General features: G+C 59.7%; 1 protein-coding gene across 3 annotated transcripts in view; it reads right to left on the reverse strand.

The window, feature by feature from the left end:
* Positions 1-16,408, reverse strand: part of MPV17 (mitochondrial inner membrane protein MPV17) — a 52,096-nt gene that overhangs the window by 25,299 nt on the left and 10,389 nt on the right. Inside the window, exons 1-2 of one of the 3 annotated variants that reach the window (XM_065587322.1) lie at positions 13,618-14,121; positions 12,618-12,705 (exon numbers count right to left, since the gene is read on the reverse strand). In XM_065587322.1, coding sequence (XP_065443394.1) covers positions 12,618-12,690 — 73 coding nt within the window. In that variant the 5' untranslated portion in view covers positions 12,691-12,705; positions 13,618-14,121. Of the gene's footprint in view, positions 1-9,626; positions 10,688-12,617; positions 12,706-13,617; positions 14,122-16,408 lie in introns of those variants that run through there. The other 2 variants (XM_065587323.1, XM_024113001.3) reach the window with 2 other exon arrangements.

The raw sequence follows: 16,408 nt of genomic DNA on the forward strand, positions 1-16,408 counted from the left end.
TCAGGCCACGCAGATGCACTAGGGGCACCAATGCAGGCTGGGCACAGCCTCACCCAAGCACTGCATGCCTGGCACCAAACCCACTGGGGCACGTGCCAGCCTGCGGCACCCCCGGGATCTCCTGAAGGGCAGCGCGGAGAGCAACCAGAGCTGCTTCCTGCCACGTGGGAGCGCGACAGCGGGGGGCCGGGCCCACAGGCATTGCAGCCTGCCCAGCACCTCCCCGGCTTCGGGCTGCCAGGCTGGGGCTCAGGGACCCCAGGGGCAATAACCCGGGGGCAGCCCCGCATGTCCAGAGTGACCCCGGAGCTAGGACTCCACTCCCAGGGGCTTCTCGTGTGGCAGGCTGGGCTAGCGAGATGGTACGGCCCGTCGGCCGCCGAGCGACTTTGGTGCCCTCCTTCCTGCCCCGGCAGGGGATGAGCCAGACGTACAGGGCCCAGCTGGCTGGCCTAGGCCGGCGGGCGGGCTGGGGCTGGGGCTGGCTGAGCTCGCAGGCTGCTTTTCATCCTCGCCTCGGGACTTTGAAACAGGCCCAAGTCTAAGTAGGCCACAGTGTCTGCGGTCCCTGCGTGCCTCTCCAGTGGCTATTAATCCATAATTACACCATCCATTTACAAATGACACTCCTGCCTCCGAAGGCTCCTGTCCAAGGGCAGGGCGCAGCACGGCTGCAGCCACAGGCCCCCGCTCTGCCTCTGGGGCTCAGCTGAGAACCTGGGCTGGGGCCGGCCTGGAGCTGCTGCGGGACACGCTGCTCTGCAGGGAAGTGACCCTTCCTCGGCGTGTCAACAGCCACCAACAAAACCGGCCTGGGCCCACCCAGAAACCTGGGCAAATAACCCCCGGCCGGAGATCTCCCCTCGGCAACGCGCGCCCCTCACCAGCACTGGGTCCTGTGAGACAGACAGTGGGACCGCAGCCACCACAGCTCCCCTCCACCCCACAGCATCCTGCCTCGGTTTCCCACCTTCCCGGGGACAAATGTCTCCTTAGCACCCCACTGGCAGGATCCTGTCTGCACGTGGTGAACTCCCACAGCCACCAGTGCGCGGCCTCCACACTCAGCAGCGCACACAAGACACGGGCAGGAACCGCTCATCACCCCGCAGCCCAGACGAGCGGATTTAACCCATCGCCCTGGCCCAACGAGCGTCTCTGCTAACGAGCTCTGCTCATGAAGACTTTCCCCCAGTTCATCGATAGATGGCAGCAGAGAGCTAATTCCATCAACTGGCAGAAACCTAAGTGCCCCTTTGCCCCACAGGCCCCTTCCCCCACCTCCTTCCCTTTGCCCCTCTCTGCCAATGCTCACCCAGTGCCCGCAGCTGGCACTTCCCACTGTGCTGCTAAAATCCTTCCAGGGCCACTCCCTAATGCAGCAGCCTCCTCCGCTGGCCGCTCCCATTGCAGCCGGGGAACATGGCAGCGACGATCTTCCAGCCCCGCTGCTCATCCCACCGCCCTTCCCACTGCCGCTTTCCCATTCCCCCCTCCGGGGCCCAACCCAGCTCTGCTCGGTAACATTACGGGGAGGCGCTGGACGATGCCATTCACAGGTGCGTGTAAAATGCTTACTGCTGGCTGTGGTGCAATTTTCTCAATGCTGTGCACAATGCTAGTCCTTGCCTCGGTCTCTCTGGCTGTGTATCATCTTAGGTGCTGCTGCCTGTTTGCTCTGACCACATCGCCATCGTATCTGAGCAACTCACACGCGAACAAATCTAACGTGGCAGCACCCCTGCGAGGTGAGGACGGCCAGGCCCGTCTTACGAGTAAGGTGCAGCAAGCTGCCATCCCTTGTCCAAGGCCACATGGGGACTTTGTGGCAGAGCTGGAAACTGAACCTGTTTCTTCTGGGTACCAGACAAGTGGGTCCTGTACGCTTGGCCCCCACGCCCCGCTGGACGCCCGGCCCCCTCGCCCTGCAGGACACTTGCATGGGGCCGTGACTCTGCAGGGTGTCAGCAGAGCGGGAAGTGCAGACGCAGCCTAGGAAAGGAACGAGCCAGGATCAGGGAATCTGCCCGAGTCCAGCCGGGATGAACTAGGAAACCCTGAGTCTACTGAAGAGACAAAATCTCGTCCCGGCTGCACCCCCCCAACCCACCCTCCTTGGCCGGCCACACCTCCGGAGACACTCTCACCAGTTGGCCCTGCCCTCCCAACCTGCCCTCCCCAGCCAGCCGCACACCATGACACGCCCTCCCCAGCCAGCTGCGTCCCCCACCCCGCCCTCTCCAACCCGGCCTATCCAGCACCCCACACCACCATGTCTCCTCCCACGTGGCTGGCACACCGCTCTCCCAGCACTCCAGCCCGCTCCTCCCCTCCCTCAGCATGCCAGTGCCCCTCGTGTCCCCTCCCACATGACAAGATGGCCTGCCCCGGCCCAGCCCGCCCGGCCCCGCTGGCCCGACCTGCCACTCTCCACCCACCCGGCCTGCCAACCACACTGCTCCCCACCACACACACAGGAGAAAAATAAACCAGGTAGAAAACAATTGACCACAGTGGCTGAGAAGCAGCCGCATGGCAGGGAGATGGAGGGGGGGAGGCAGGGCCACCAGCAGAGACCAGGCAGAGTGGCCAGCGCACTCGTGAGCAGCTGAGGTCTCTTAGCCAGCTCACACTCGCTCACACCCTCTGGGTGTGCGCATGCACTCGGCGTGGGCGTGTGTGTATGTGCACAGAGCCCTCTGGGGCCCCTCACACTTGGGGTGTGTGGGTGTGGATGTACGTGTGCACTGAGCTCTCTGGGGCGCCTCACACTTGGGGGGGGGTGTGCATGTGCACAGAGCCCTCTAGGGTGCCTCACATTCAGGGTGTGTTTGTGTGTGCACAGAGCCCTCTGGGGCCCCTCACGCTCGGTGTGTGTGTGTGTGTGTGTGCGCACAGAGCCCTCTGGGGCCCCTCACACTCGGGGTGTGTGTGTGTGTGTGTGCACGCGTGTGCACAGAGCCCTCTGGGGCCCCTCACACGCGGGGGTGAGGAGGACTGTGGGTGTCCACGTGCCCCATGGGTGCAGCTCCTGTTGCATTGCCTGCCTTGCGCTCTGCAGCCCCGTGCCAGTTGTCTGGGCCCTGCGCTCTGCAGCCAGGCTGCCGTGCCCTCGCTAACGGGCCCCGCTGACAACAGCGGCTCTCCAGGACACACAAAACAGCTGATGGCAGCACAGTGGCGGGTGCGTCCTTGAGGCCGAGGAGCCATTTGCGGGATTGTGCCGGGTAAACATGGCCCAGCGCCAGGCTTGCGCCACCTCCCCCCCTCAGCAAACAACACGTCACCCACCCTTTTAGGGAGATTAAATCGCTGCATCCCGGGGAACAGCGAAGCAAAACCACCGCAGGGCAGCACTGCCAGGGGAGCCCAGCCTGCCCCACAGGGACAGCCCCGCAGAACACGGCATGGGGGTCTGGCTCAGCGCTGGCTGACTGGTGCCCCCAGCCTGGTCACTTTGGCCAAACAAGCCCATGGGGAGACCCTCTCAACCTGGCCCAGGCGCTGTCGGGGGGACCCGGCTGGAACTGGGCAGAGCTCAGCATCCGCGGCGGGGGCAGGGAGCTACGGGGGCGGCGGGGACGGGGTCACATGCCCCTCCCCAATCGCCTGCAGCACCCTGGAGTCAGAGCTTGAGTGTGGAACGTAGAGTTCTGTGCTGCGGGCAGAGCGTTTGTCTAGAAGCAGAGGCAGGGTGATGACGATAACAAAAGGCTTGTCCTTAAATCAAATTAAGGCTCCTGAGATGATCCTGAAAGCATTCCCAGGCTCTCCAGTTAAAAGACAGGAAACCAAGGGTAGGACTAAATGGTCAGTTTTCAGAATGGAGAGAGGTAAATAGAGGTGTCCCCAGGGGTCTGTACTGGGCCCAGCGCTGTTCAGCATATTCATGAATGGTCTGCAAAAAGGGGTAAACAGTGAGGTGGCAAACTACTCCAGATCGTTAAGTCCCAGGCAGATTGCCAAGCTACAAAGGAATCTCACAAAATTGAGTGACTTGGCAACAAAATAGCAGATGAAATTCAATGTTAAATGCAAAGTAATGCACATGGCAAAATACAATCCCAACTGGTGGCCCCCCACTACAGAAAGGATGTGGACAAATTGGAAAGTCCAGCGGAGGGCAACAAAAATGATTAGGGGTCTGGAGCACATGACTTATGAGGAGAGGCTGAGGGAACTGGGATTGTTTAGTCTCCAGAAGAGAAGAATGAGGGGGGATTTGATAGCAGCCTTCAACTACCTGAAGGGAGGTTCCAAAGAGGATGGAGCTCGGCTGTTCTCAGTGGTGGCAGATGACAGAACAAGGAGTAATGGTCTCAAGTTGCAGTGGGGGAGGTCAAGGTTGGATACAGGCAGGGAGTCCTCGGACTTACGACACAGTTGCTTCCTGAAAATCGCATCCTAAGTCAAAACATTGTAACTTGGAACCAATTTTCCAGCTGGGTGATTGGTTCCTGAACCAAGGCCCAATACACTATTTTCACCCAAATAACCCAGATTTTTGTACTCAATCAATTATACACGAGTAATATAGCTACATCGATGTATTTATATTGTAAATAGGAATCATGCTGACATAAAACAATCACGTAATAAGCTAAACATACATAAAGAAATATAGTACAGGCAGTCCTCAGACTTACAACACAATCGGTTCCTGGGCATTGCTGATCTTGTCATTTGATTTATAAGTTAGGAAACCTACGGAAGGAATGAAGAAGGAGATGGGACACCTTCTTCTGAGCTCATGGGTGGGTCTAACTGGGTGGGGTTTTCAGGGGGTTTTGAGGTGATTTGGAAGGACTTAAAGGAAGTGTCCAAGGAAGTTTGGACAGATGTTCTCCTCTTCCCTGTACATGTTGGATATGCTCCTATTCACAGATGCACTGCACTCTCTGTTGGGGTCGTGTTCCTCAAACAGGGACATGGCGGCTTCCAAGTGTTGAAAGGCCTCAGCCAGACGTTGCGCCAGAGGATGTTGTTGAGTTTCTGGCATCCCATTCTGAAAAAGTAACTAATGAGGACCTCATTGATCTGGAACAGCAAAAAGTGGCAGAGGAAAAAGAAGACGCACCCACTGGCATGGATTTCTCCTCTTTGGCCAGGTCGGTTCTCAGCGGCGGTTTTCCCCAAAAGAGCCCAGTTCCATCAACATTCAAAACTTGCTGGGCACAATCCCCACCTCCTCAATGCTCTCAGCCAACGTCTCAGGAAAAACACGAGCTGCCCCCTCATCAGCTCTGGCTGCTTCACCGGAGATCCTGATGTTATTCAGATTGGCCCTGGCTTTAAAACGCATAAACCGCCCCCTGTCACGGAGTATTGGGGGACTCAGGGCCCTGCACCCCCGGCCTCCTGCGATTCACCATGACTCTCAGCCAGCCAGTAAAGCAGAAGGTTTATTTGGATGACAGGAATACAGTCCAGGACAGGTCTTGCAGGCACAGACAACAGGGACCCCCTCAGTTAGGTCCATCTTGGGGTCCCAGGGCATCCCAGCCCCCCTTGGGAGGTCAGAGCAATCTCTGCCTCCCCACCATCTCACCACCCAGCTTCCCAGACTCTGCCTTCAGCGACCCCTCCCACAGCCTTTGTTCAGTTTCCCGGGCCAAGGTGTCACCTGGCCTCTAACCCCTTCCTGGGTTCTCATGTTACATGCTCAGGTATTCGCCTTCGGGCAGACTATCCTCGCCACACTCCCCTGTCAGCATTCACAGACCACAGTAAGAACAGTCCCAGTTCGTCACACCCCCTACTTGCATTAAAAGGCTCAGCATTGTTTCTTCAGATCATCATAAAGACTCCTGGCCTTCTCCTGAATTCTGCCTGAACTCACCAGAGCCCGGCGTTGAGTTTGATCCTCCAGCCAAACAATTAACAGTTTCTCAACCTGGGCGATAAGTCCAACACACTGCTTAGTTATCACAGTGGCTTGCACAGGAGCCGAGCCCTTAACATGTTCCTGAATTCGTACCTTGTCTTTCAGGATGGTCACGATAGTCGTTCGGGGGAAATCCAAAGCTTTACCAATTTCAGTTGGTGTCTCACCTTTCTTGTACCTCTTAATTATTTCCATTTTTGTTTCCATAGTAATTGTTCTACGTTTCTTAGAAGAAACATCACTTGCACGAGATTTTCGCTTTTCTGCCATTATTATGGGCAAAGAAACATTAACTTTTAAGAAAAAGTTTGGAAGCACAAAGAATCAACATGTAAAAATGGCGTCAGAACAGCCACTGAGCGTCCTGAGTCAGGGAGATCAGCGGTGCAGAATGTCGATGCGCACATATGAACTTGTTCGCTGGCGTGGCGTTGCGTCAGCTCAAGCATCGTAAAGTCGAAATTGGTGTCGGAAAGTCGAAAAAGGGTGTCCCTTTATAAACAGCCTAAGTGCCGTTCGTCGTAACGCGAACGTCGTAAAATGGAGGACTGCCTGTATTAGGAAAAACTATTTCACTAGGAGGGTGGTGAAGCACTGGAATGGGTTCCCTAGGGAGGTGGTGGAATCTCCTTCCTTGGAGGTTTTTAAGGCCTGGCTTGACAAAGCCCTGGCTGGGATGCTCTAGTTGGGGTTGGTCCTGCTTTGTTCTAGGATTCTATACATACAAAAGGATGGTGCCTAAAGGAGCTGTTACCCATCAGGAAAGAGATCTTGGACTCACTTTCAGTACTTTGGAAGCACTATCTATCCAGAGTGCCACAAACGTATAAGAATCCTTCTCACTGTGCCTGTATCATCCTGAACTCATTCTCCAGCTTCAGAAGACTTAAACGTTATCTCCGGGCATCAATGGGAAAGAAGCAACTGAATAATGTAGCTGTCCTTAATGTGCAGGCCACGTGGGGGGGCACGGGTGCCACCTTAGCTGGTGCTCCCCGTTGTGTCCCTCCAACGCGTCGCCCCTGACAGGCACAGTCTATCTGGGTGAGAGCCAGCCCTGCCCCACAACCATGCCAGCCAAAGGGGGCAGGGAGAGAAGCAGGTCGCACAGCAGGTCAGCCAGGGTAGAACACAGGGCTCCCTACCCCTGCACCTCACTGCCTCTGCCACATGATGGGCTAGTGCCAGGAGCCGGGTGGAGCTGCTTTGCTGACTCACCCCGACAGCCAGAGCAGGAGGGGCTCACGGGACCCCACTCAGGACACAGGCTGGCTGGCTGGCGCTCCGTGCTGCCAGAGCTAGGAGAGGAGACTGAGCAGGGGAAAGTCCCAGGGATGCTCAGAGAATGGCAAGCGCAGGCCTGGTTCACAGCTGCATTTTGTCGCCATGCCCGGCCAGCAGGCGGCCCTGAGCAGCAGGCTTTAGCTTAGAGATGCCGTGAGGGCTTGTTTGCAGGATGCTGCTAGCAGCCGGCTCCTCTTCCCCCGTTAGAACAGGGCTCGCATCCCAGCGCTGCAGGTGAGCGGGAGTGGACCTGACGGTCTAGGAATGCCTCCTAACTCTGCACCCAGATGGGCAGCCGAGCCACCCGCATCCTTTGGGGTTCATGCCCCAGGACTTACACAGTGAGCCTGAAGGCAGCACGTCACTGGGGCGTCAAACCCAGCACACTGGAAAGTCTGCAGGGTCCAAGCGTTGGGTCCCTCTAGCCAGAGAGCAGCTGGGCTGCAGCACCACCTCCACCGCTGGCACTGTGATGCCTTGCAGCGCACGCCCCCAGCCCCGCTCCCCGCCAGACTCACCCCTGCTGCGCACCTTGCCCGCCGAGCAGCGAGAGGCAGGACCCTGAGCTGCCCCAAAGCCTGGCACCTGGCCATCAGCCTTGCCCAAGGCAGGTGAAAGCCAAGGGAGCCCTGAACGGGCGCCGGAGACCCCCGAGCTGGAACGGCTGGAGCGGGAGCAGACCCTGTCTCTGTGCTAACATGGCTCCCGTCAGCAGAGCAGCCCAGCTCCCCCAGCGAACGTGCCCTGCCAATAACTGGTGTCGGGGGGGGGAGGTAGGGGATGACAATGCTGTCCAGCCAGGCTCTGGCCCAAACCCTCCTGGAGCCGGGAGGCTACAAGCCCAGACCCGAGAACAGGAAATGCACAAAGACCCCCCGCCGGGCACAGCTCAGGCACCACTCCCGCGCCCGACTCTCCTCCTGGGAATGGAAAAGATTTGGGAAAACGCAGGACCCCAACCTCACACCAGGAACCCCCAGGAGGCCTGGCTGGGGCAGCAGAGCAGAGCAGTCAGGGTGCTGCTGGAAAACTGTGGTCCTAGCCCGGCACTCTGAGTGCATCAGGATCCCTCCTCGCCAACGCCTCAGACATCACCGCCACGGCCCGGCACAGCCGTCCCCACCCGGCCTAGCCCCTCGCTGGGGCTGGCTCCACTGCCCACCCGTTACATTTCTAACAGGCTTTCGGTGCTCCCCCCGGCTGCCCCCCACGTGGGGGGAGGGTTCCAGGTCCCTCCCTGCCCCCCGTTCACATGCCTCCTCCTTTGCCATGAGGCCTGCAAAGAACCAGCGGCCGGGCTGGTGGTGGGCAGAGACACTGTCCGTCTGTCCGTCTCTCGGGCCTCGGGCCAGTGAGAGGGGTGCAGTGCCCAGAGCAGGCCCCTGCCACTCCAGTAAAACTGAGGAGCCTGCCCCAGGGGGCAGCTGCTGCTCTCCCAGGTCTCGTGGTTGGCCCCTGCCCCCTGGCGCTCTCAGCGCCAGGCTCCCACTGGCTCTGTGGCCTAGGAGACGGGAGGGAGCCTTTCACCCTCCGTCCAGGGTCGCTGCCAATTCAGCCTCAGCAGGGGGCAGTTGTACATCTGAAGGCCGTAAGGGGCAGTTGTGACCGGCTCGCCTGCTCTCCTGCAAGGCCCAGGCCAGGGAGCCTCCCACAGTGGCCCTGGGTCCAGCCCAGCCCTGCTGGCGAGCCAGAGCTAAGCGCGAGGCAGCGCCAGCCGGAGGTAAAGCTCCGAGTGCTGAATTGCCCTCAGGGTGAGACCTCTGTGCCTTATTTCCCGTCTGGAGTTCTCTCACTCTGTGCCGCGCACCCTGGGGGTCACCAGCGGGTCCATGAACTCCTTCAGATATTGCCCGTGTCTTACAACAGGCTCCATAAAAACTGACTAGCGAAGTCAGCACAAACTCAAATTTCCTACAGCCAGTGACTCGCTCCTACTGCCGTATGTGCACTATCGACCGACCCGGAAGTACCAGAGTTCTGTTCCACATGGTTTATAACTCAGCGGTGACACTGAGAACGTCGGTAATTTGTCAGTAACGGTGTGGCTGCGACACTCCTGGATTTTTATGTCTGGTTTTATAAGCAAGTGGTTTGTAAGTGAGGTGAAACGTGGGGTACGTGAGACAAACCAGCCTGGTGAGGGGGGCACAGGCATCTGGAACGATTGCGAGCACTGCTCCAGCTCTTGTTCTTCCCCTGCCTGCTAGGCTGCCGGGCCCCCGACACCTCCCCCGACGTCTCCTGGGTAAACTCCCCAGCCTGTGCTTGTCCAGTTCACCCCACTGGGCCAGAGCCAGCGCCCGGCCACTGCCTCCACACACAGACCACATCACACCTTAGTCTCGAGTCCAGGGGGTGGAAAACCCACTCCAGCCTGGCCATCCAGCAGACCCAACCCCCTGCCACACACACACCCGCTCCAACAAACAGGCAACAGCCCACGGAGCGTCCTGCTCACCACACCAGCGGGTCCGTCACTGCTCAGGACACTGCCAAGATCTGCACTAAAGCAGGGACTGATTGTCTTACGCATGAACAACCGCGCCCCCCGCGGCCTCCCGCGCGCCGGTAGGGAGGAGGGGTCGTCTGAGAGGTTACGGTCCTGCCTGGTATGAGCGAGGTCAGCCCACTGAGCTGACCAGCGGGGCACCAGGCTGTGACCCTCGGGAGCAGGGGAGCGGCTGTGCTGACTGGGTAAGAAGGGGCAGTCTGGTTCCAAGACCGCTCTCTGTGACGGCCGACGGGGCCAGAGTGGCAGAAAGACGCCCCCCTGATGCCCCAGACGGCTTCATCCAGGGTAGCCAGGGAACCTGCGCTGGTGCCAGTAGTGCCCAAGCTTGCCCCAGCCCCGCAGCCTCACTCTGCTCCCTGCCGGAGCCCCCTGGTGCTCACCCTGCTCCGAGCCAGCTGCCAGGGTGGGTCCCTGCCCCCCCAGCACCAGGCTGCCCCTCCGCTAGCCCACTTGGGGCTCCTGGAGCCTGGCCCTTACCCTCCACCTCCTCACACTTACTCAGGGTCCCTGCCCCCAGACATGGCAGGGACTGGGGACCCAGGGCCAACCCGTCGCAGGGCTGCAGCTCTGGGCAGGAGCCTATTTCTCTGCAGAGGCTACCCGTCTGGACCCTGCTCGGGGCAGACCAAGGAGCAGCAGGAGAGCTGGTGAAAGGGGCCAGGGCTTCTCTCCCCAGCGGGCACAGATCCAGAGCCAAGTTGAGGGCACAATACTGCATAAAGGGGAGCAGAGCGCTCCAGGGACCAGCCTGGCAGATCTCCGGGCGGGACCGTGCCCTGCCTAGCCAGGCTGTCTTGGCCCTCACTCAGAACAGTCCAGCCAGCCAGCCCTGGGCCGAGTCCGAGCCAGCCCTGCGCGCACTCTGGGGAGCTGCAGGACAGGAGTGACCCTGGAGACAGCTGCAGCCTCAGCCCAGCGGAGGGGCGGGGGAGAGCCAGGCAGCGACTGGTCTGTCCCAGACGGAAGCAGAGACCCCCTTAGATGCCAGAGACCCCCTTAGACGCGAGTTCAGCACACACATCCCCACCCCAGAGCTCGGCCAGGCACGGCACACCCAGCGCTCCAACAAGGGCGGGGCTCCAACCTACACCCCAGCACGGCCTCCGGCACTGCCAGCGCCCCAGCCCCACGTCCACACCCACAGCAACAACCCCCCCCACACACACACACATCCCCACCCCAGAGCTCGGCCAGGCACGGCACACCCAGCGCTCCAACAAGGGCGGGGCTCCAACCTACACCCCAGCGCGGCCTCCGGCCCAGCACTGCCAACACCCCAGCCCCACGTCCACACCCACAGCAACACACACCCCCAGACACACACACACACACACACATCCCCACCCTAGAGCTCGGCCAGGCACGGCACACCCAGCGCTCCAACAAGAGTGGGGCTCCAACCTACGCCCCAGCACGGCCTCCGGCCCAGCACTGCCAGCGCCCCAGCCCCACATCCACACCCACAGCAACACCCCCACACACGCACACATCCCCACCCCAGAGCTCGGCCAGGCACGGCACACCCAGCGCTCCAACAAGGGCGGGGCTCCAACCCACATCCCAGCGCAGCCTCCGGCCCGGCACTGCCAGCGCCCCAGCCCCACGTCCGCACCCACAGCAACACCCCCCCACAGACACACACATCCCCACCCCAGAGCTCGGCCAGGCACGGCACACCCAGCGCTCCAACAAGGGCAGGGCTCCAACCTACGCCCCAGCGCGGCCTCCGGCCCGGCACTGCCAACACCCCAGCCCCACGTCCACACCCACAGCAACACCCCCCCACACACACACATCCCCACCCCAGAGCTCGGCCAGGCACGGCACACCCAGCGCTCCAACAAGGGCGGGGCTCCAACCTACGCCCCAGCGCGGCCTCCGGCCCAGCACTGCCAGCGCCCCAGCCCCACGTCCACACCCCCCCCCCCCCCCCCCCCCCCACACACACACACACACACACATCCCCACCCCAGAGCTCAGCCAGGCACGGCACACCCAGCGCTCCAACAAGAGTGGGGCTCCAACCTACACCCCAGCACGGCCTCCGGCCTGGCACTGCCAGCGCCCCAGCCCCATGTCCACACCCACACCCCCCCCCCCCCACACACACACACATCCCCACCCCAGAGCTCAGCCAGGCACGGCACACCCAGCGCTCCAACAAGGGCGGGGCTCCAACCTACGCCCCAGCGCGGCCTCCGGCCCGGCACTGCCAACGCCCCAGCCCCACGTCCACACCCACAGTAACACCCCCCCACACACACACACACATCCCCACCCCAGAGCTCAGCCAGGCACGGCACACCCAGCGCTCCAACAAGAGCGGGGCTCCAACCTACGCCCCAGCGCGGCCTCCGGCCCGGCACTGTCAGCGCCCCAGCCCCACGTCCGCACCCACAGCGACGTGTGTGTGAGCCATGCACCTCTGCAGCCCCTCCCGGGGCTGGCTCACGTGTCAGATCTGGAATTAGCACCTTCCCTAGCAGCCCCAAATAGAGGGGAGACGGGGGGGGGGGGAGGCACTGGCTCGCTTGCTGGAGAGGGGAGGTCCCAAATGGCTGCTCCTGGCCATCCACCAGCTTTGCTCTAGGCCCCGAAACAGCAACTCTTCATGTTCAGCCAGGTCCTGGAGGCGTGCGTGTGTGTAATACCAGGGCAACAAGGGGAGGAGCTGGGCCAGCCCTGTCTAGGTAGACCTCTTGCCTGCCCGTGCCCCTGGCTACGGCTAGCTGCCCACCTCCCCAGCCCCGAGGCGCAGCATTCTCTGTCCACAGACCCGAGCGCAGGCAGTTCCAGGGCGTGAGACCCAGTTCACTCCATGCACCTTTGCCTCACTCCACCCTGCATTTCCCGGGCCGGGGGCCTGCCCCATGCTCAGCCTCCAAGAAAGTGAACCCCCGGGCAGAGACACCCCAAGGAATGGCCAGAGGCTCTTACCAGCTGTGAGGATCTGCACTTTCCAGGGGTGCTGGGCCATGAGCCGCTGGTACGACCTCCACAGTGCTGCCATCCCGCCTGCGGCCAGCTGCACAAGAGAAGGCAGAGGTAAGTCACACTGCCCTGTTCCCCCTCCTCGCCCTCTGCAGCCTTCCCAACTGCTGGCATGGCGAGTGAGCGACAGCGTCCGTTTAACGGTGGCACAGACCACGGGGCAGGAAGTGGAGGAGAACCAGCCCCCGGTGAGTGTGAGAGAGCCTAGGGCAGGGCCCACATGTACACCAGGTCACTCCTCCTGTCAGCCGTGCTCACAGCACCACGCTGGGCACGGGCAGGTAACTGCCCCAGGGCACACTCATCTCCAACACCACCTGCTCCCCCAGCCCAGTGCCAAGCAGGCCCAGTCCGAGGGTGGAGAGCAGAGAGACCCAGCCAAGGTGCCAGGTCACACACTTGGGGACTAACCACAATCCCTGCTCTAAGCTGGGGACGTCTCCGCTGGAAGCAATGGAGGAGGAGAGACCTGGGTGTATGGGTCCATCTTGGGGGGACTATGAGCCGCCAGTGTGATGCGGCCGTGATAAAGGCTAACGCAGTCCTAGGGTGCGTCAGGCGGGGGATTTCCCGGAGAGATGGGGACGTGCTAGTATCGTTATACCAGGCACTGGTGAGCCCTCGGCTGGAACACGCGAGCAGGGCTGCTCTGCCGCGGGTAAGAAAGATGAACTCAGACTGGAAGAGGTGCAGAGAAGGGCGACGAGGCTGATCGGAGGAACGGAGAACCTGCCTTACGAGAGGAGACTCAACGAACTGGGCTTGTTTAGCCTGACCAGACGCAGGCCGAGGGGAGATCGATCGCTCTCTCTAAATCCAGCCCAGGGACAAACACCAGGCTGGGAGAGGAGTTATTGAATCGAAGCGCCCATGTGGACACAAGAACACGTGGCTAGAAACTGGCCATCAACAGGTTTAGACTTGAATTTAGACGAAGGTTTCTCACCACCAGAGGAGTGAAGTTCTGGAGCAGCCGCCCAAGGCGAGCAGTGGGGGCAAAACCCCGAACTGGCTTCCAGCCTGAGTGTGATCAGTTTATGGAGGGGATGGTGTGACAGGGCTGCCGACGATGGCATGGAGCCGATCTGCGACCGCTAGCAGCAAATACCCCCAGCGGCCGGTGATGGGACACTGCAGAGAATTCTTTCCCAGCTGCCTGGCTGGTGGGTCTCACCCACATGCCCAGGGTCCATTCCCTGTTGTTCGCTCCCAGCTTCTGGCAATCAGAGACAAGAGACACCCAGAGTATATGGTTGTCCCTGATCATCTTGGCTAATAGCCATTGATGGGCCTATCCTCCATGAACTAATCTAATTCTTTTCGGAACCCTGTTACAGTTTTGCCATTCACAACGTTCCCTGGAAATTAGTTCCACAGGTTGACTGTCCATTGTATGAAGAAGTATTTCCTTTTGTTTTAAACCTGCTGCCTATTAATTTCATTGGGTGACCGTTTGTTTGTTTTTTTTATTTTGTAAAGGAGTAAATAACACTTCCTTATTCACTTCCACCTTATTCACTTATTCACTTCCTTGTTCACTATTTTCTAGACCTCTGTCATGGCTCTCCTTAGTCGTCTCTTTTCCAAGCTGAAAAGTCCCAGTCTTTTTAATAAACAGGAGTACTTGTGGCACCTTGGAGACTAACAAATTTATTAGAGCATAAGCTTTCGTGGACTACAGCCCACTTCATCGGATGCTAACACGGCTGCTACTCTGAAACCAGTCTTTTTAATCTTTCCGCACATGGAAGCTGTTCCATACCTTAATCATTTTTGTTGCCCTTTGTCGCGGAGTGTGGGGGAGTCAGGGCCTTGCACCCCTCTTCCTGAGATTCACTGCGACTCTCAACCAGCCAGTAAAGCAGAAGGTTTATTTAAGGACAGGAACACAGTCTCAAGCAGAGCATGTAGGTACGACCAGACCCCCCTCAATTAGGTCCCTCTGGGAGGTTCAGGGAGCTTAGACCCCAGCTTGGGGTTCCCTGCGTTGCACCACCCAGCCCCAAACTGAAACCAAACCAAAACTCCTCCTGCAGCTCCTCTCTTCCCCCTCCCCCCAGCTCCTCCTCTCCTTTGTTCAGTCTCCGGGGCAGAAGGTGTTAATTCTCCCCACCCCCCTCCTGGCTCAGGTTACAGCTCAGGTAGCTTCCTTCAAGGGAAGTCCCACATCCCCACTGCAACCCCCCTGCAACATTCCCAGGTCAAATCTGCCCCGCTCCCTGCTCCATCACATCTCTCCCCCCTTCGAGACTGAACTGAGCGGGGTCACTCTGACCAGTGACCTGGGGAAGTTCAGGGCTCCCTCTCCGGGACAATGCGTCCGCTATCAGGTTGTCACGTCCCTTCACATGGACCACGTCCATGTCATAATCCTGCAGGAGCAGGCTCCATCTCAGGAGCTTGGCGTTGGCTCCTTTCATCTGGTGCAGCCAGGTCAGGGGAGAGTGGTCGGTGTGCACGGTGAAGTGTCGCCCAAAGAGATATGGCTCTAGTTTCTTGAGGGCCCACACCATGGCCAGGCATTCCTTCTCGATGGCCGCGTAGTTCTGCTCCCGGGGTAGCAACTTCTTCCTCAGGTACACGATGGGGTGTCTCTCCCCCTTTTCATCCTCCTGCATTAACACCGCCCCCAGTCCCGTGTCTGAGGCGTCGATGAACACCATAAAGGGCTTGTCAAAGTCTGGGTTTGCCAGAACTGGGCCACTGACCAGAGCCTCCTTCAGCGCCCGGAGAGCCTCCTGGCACTCCTCGGTCCAGACCACTTTGTCTGGCTTCCCCTTCTTGCACAGCTCAGTGATGGGGGCGGCTATGGCCTTCCCCTCCCATTCGTCTCTCATCAGGTCCAGGGGCCCCCTTACCCGCCTTCCATATAACAGTTCGAAAGGCAAAAACCCGGTAGACTCCTGGGGTACCTCCCTGTACGCAAACAGCAGGTGAGGTAAGTACTTGTCCCAGTCCTGCGGGTGCTGATTCATAAATGTTTTCAGCATCATTTTTAGCGTCCCATTGAACCTCTCCACCAGCCCGTTGGATTGGGGGGTGATATGCTGAGGCCCAGTTGCGCCGGACCCCACATCTCTCCCACAAGCACCGGAGTAGGGCCGACATGAAGTTGGACCCTTGGTCCGTCAAGACTTCCTTGGGGAACCCCACTCGGCTGAAAATGGTCAGCAGCGCATCTGCCACAGTGTCTGCTTCAATGGACGATAAGGGCACTGCCTCGGGGTAGCGGGTGGCGAAATCTACCACCACCAGGATGTATTTCTTCCCAGACCGGGTCGTCTTGCTGAGAGGTCCCACTATGTCCATGGCCACCTTCTGGAAAGGCTCCTCTATGATGGGCAAAGGTCTCAATGCTGCTTTCCCCTTGTCCCGGGCCTTCCCCACCCTCTGGCAGGGATCACAGGATCAGCAGTACTGCCGGACGTTGGTGAAGACCCCGGGCCAGTAAAAGTTCTGTAGCAGCCTCTGCCTGGTGCGCCGGATCCCCTGGTGCCCTGCGAGAGGGATGTCATGGGCCAGGTACAGTAGCTTGTGGCGAAACTTCTGGGGAACCACCAGCTGCCTCCTGATCCCCCACGACTCCACTTCCCCTGGGGGAGCCCACTCTCAGTACAGGAACCCCTTCTCCCACAGGAACCTCTCCTTGCATCCTCTCCTCATGGTCTGTACCACACTGAGGTCAGCCAGGCCCCTTAGCTTCTGCAGGGAGGGGTCCTTCTGCAACTCGGCCTGGA

This window comes from Chrysemys picta, chromosome 3 (genome assembly GCF_011386835.1).
Source record: "Chrysemys picta bellii isolate R12L10 chromosome 3, ASM1138683v2, whole genome shotgun sequence".
NCBI classification, from domain to species: domain Eukaryota; kingdom Metazoa; phylum Chordata; order Testudines; family Emydidae; genus Chrysemys; species Chrysemys picta.